This window comes from Alligator sinensis, unplaced genomic scaffold, assembly GCF_000455745.1.
Source record: "Alligator sinensis unplaced genomic scaffold, ASM45574v1 scaffold1575_1, whole genome shotgun sequence".
NCBI lineage: Eukaryota > Metazoa > Chordata > Crocodylia > Alligatoridae > Alligator > Alligator sinensis.
Genome location: NW_005843253.1, coordinates 145,094 through 147,133, shown reverse-complemented (window position 1 = coordinate 147,133; position 2,040 = coordinate 145,094). Strand labels below are relative to the sequence as shown.

Below are 2,040 nucleotides of genomic sequence, written 5' to 3'. Positions count from 1 at the left end.
CACCAGACTCCCCCAGTGTCCCACCCTCTTCAGCACCCAAGATCCCCTCATGTCCCACCCTTTTCAGCCCCTGTCCCATCCTATCCAGCACCCCCAATCCCCACAGCCCCCTCCCCTGAGGCCATGCCCCCTCCCCCCACAGGCTCCTGAGCCCGGTGCTGTGTGACTTTGAGGTGATTGGGGTGCGGGAAGCGGCTGAGCTCCAAGAGGCCTTTGTGCTGGGTGGGCTGGAAGCTGTGGCGGCACGGCTAGAGCGGGGGCTGGCAGCGCGCTGGGCCACGCGGCTGGACATAGCTGTGGTGGGGCCGCCAGGTACCAGCACACAGCCCCTGCTCAATGTGCTGCGTGGCTTGGCTGATGATGACCCCCAGGCCGCCCCTGCTGGCACCCCAGTGCCACAGCCCACGGCCTACCCCTGCCCTGCGCAGCCCGGTGTGGTGCTCTGGGACCTGCCCACGTCTGCACCGGACACCCTTACCACCTACGACATCGTCCTCATCCTCGCCACTGCGGCCTTCAGCAACAGCCACATGGAGCTGGGCCGTGTCGCGGGCAAGCATGGCTACTTCATCCGTGCTGCAGAGGTGCTGGAGGAGGAGGAGGCTGCAGCGCTGCGCCAGGCGAGCCGGGTGGAGCTGGCGGCCCTGGGGCTGCCAGACGCTCTTGTCTTCGTGCTCAGCACTCGACGGCCAGAGCGCTATGACTTTGCAGCCTTATGGGAGGCACTGGTACGAGCCCTGCCGGAGGAGCAGGCCCGGGCACTGACGCTGGCCTTACCCCCACTAACACCAGCGCTGGTGGAAGCCAAACGCCGGGCACTGCATGCTGAGGCCTGGAAGGTGGCGCTGGCAGCCAGCCTGGCAGCTGCCGTGCCCGTGCCCGGGCTGGCACTGAGCTGCGATGTGCCGCTGGTGCTGGATGCCCTGACCACATACCGCCATGCCCTGGGGCTGCACGCCGCTGGGCTGGCGGGGCTGGCGGCACGCCGCGGGACAACCTTGTCGGTGCTGCGGGCCGCTGTGCTCAGTGCGCCAGGCCGGGGTCTGAGCCGTGAGCTGGTGCAGGGGCTGCTGGGCCGGGCAGCTGGCGGGGCACTGGGTGGGCTGGCGCTTGAGCTGCTGGTGCACCGCCTGCCCTTCTGTGGTGCACTGGCGGCTGGAGGCCTGACCTTTCGCTGTACCCATGCGCTGCTGGGCCACTGCATCGAGGAGCTGGCTGAGGATGCCCACCGTGTGCTATGCCGGGCCTTCGGGGAGCCCCTGCCCACTGACCCCTGTCCAGGCCAGGGTTAGGCCTAGATTGGGACTCCCTAGAGGGAGAATCCCCCACTACTGACCAGGATTGGCATCCCCTCACTTCACTGCCCCCACCTTGCCCAGGATCAGGTCCAGATCGAGACCCCTAGAAAGGAGAGACCCTCATCTGCTTCATTCCCCCCTGTGCCCAGGATCAGGTCTGGATTGGGACCCCCTAGATGGGAAAGACCCCAACTTCATTTCCCACTTCCTGCCATGCCCAGGATTGGGTCTGAATCGGGATCTCCTAGAAGGGAGAGACCCCCGCACAACTCCACCCCCTGCCCCAGCCAGAGCCCTCAGGATCCGGCCCGGATTGGGACCCCCTAGAGATGAGAGACCCCCACTCCCTGCCTTATTTCTGCCACTGCCCCCACCTTACCCAGGATCGGGTCTAGATCGGGGCCCCTAGAGGGAGAGACGCCCCCCACAACTGCTTCATTGACCCCCACCCGCTGCCCTCCACCATGCCCAGGATCGGGTCTGGATCGGGACTTCCCATAATTAATAAAACACGTGTTTTAATTGCTCCCCAACTCCGAGTCTTCTTGGTGACGTGGGGCGGGGGGGCTAGTAGTTACAGCGCGGGAGGAGCCGGGGGGCTGAGGGCCCGGACGCCTGGGCTCTCTGCCCCTCCAACCTGGGAAGAACCCAGGCGGCGGGGCTGACACAACCTGCTGGGCCGGGCGCTAATTAGGGCAACTGATGGCCTCCGCCCTTGGGAGCGGCCCCGCACCCCCACCCC

At 66.4% G+C, this 2,040-nt stretch overlaps 1 protein-coding gene across 1 annotated transcript in view; it reads left to right on the top strand.

Annotated features, from left to right (window-relative positions):
- The window catches only part of IRGQ (immunity related GTPase Q), a 2,691-nt gene extending 866 nt beyond the window's left edge, over nt 1-1,825 (top strand). Inside the window, exon 3 of the mRNA XM_025194575.1 lies at nt 136-1,825. Coding sequence (XP_025050360.1) covers nt 136-1,292 — 1,157 coding nt within the window. The 3' untranslated portion in view covers nt 1,293-1,825. The remainder of the gene's footprint in view (nt 1-135) is intronic.
- The last annotated feature ends 215 nt before the right edge of the window (nt 1,826-2,040 follow it).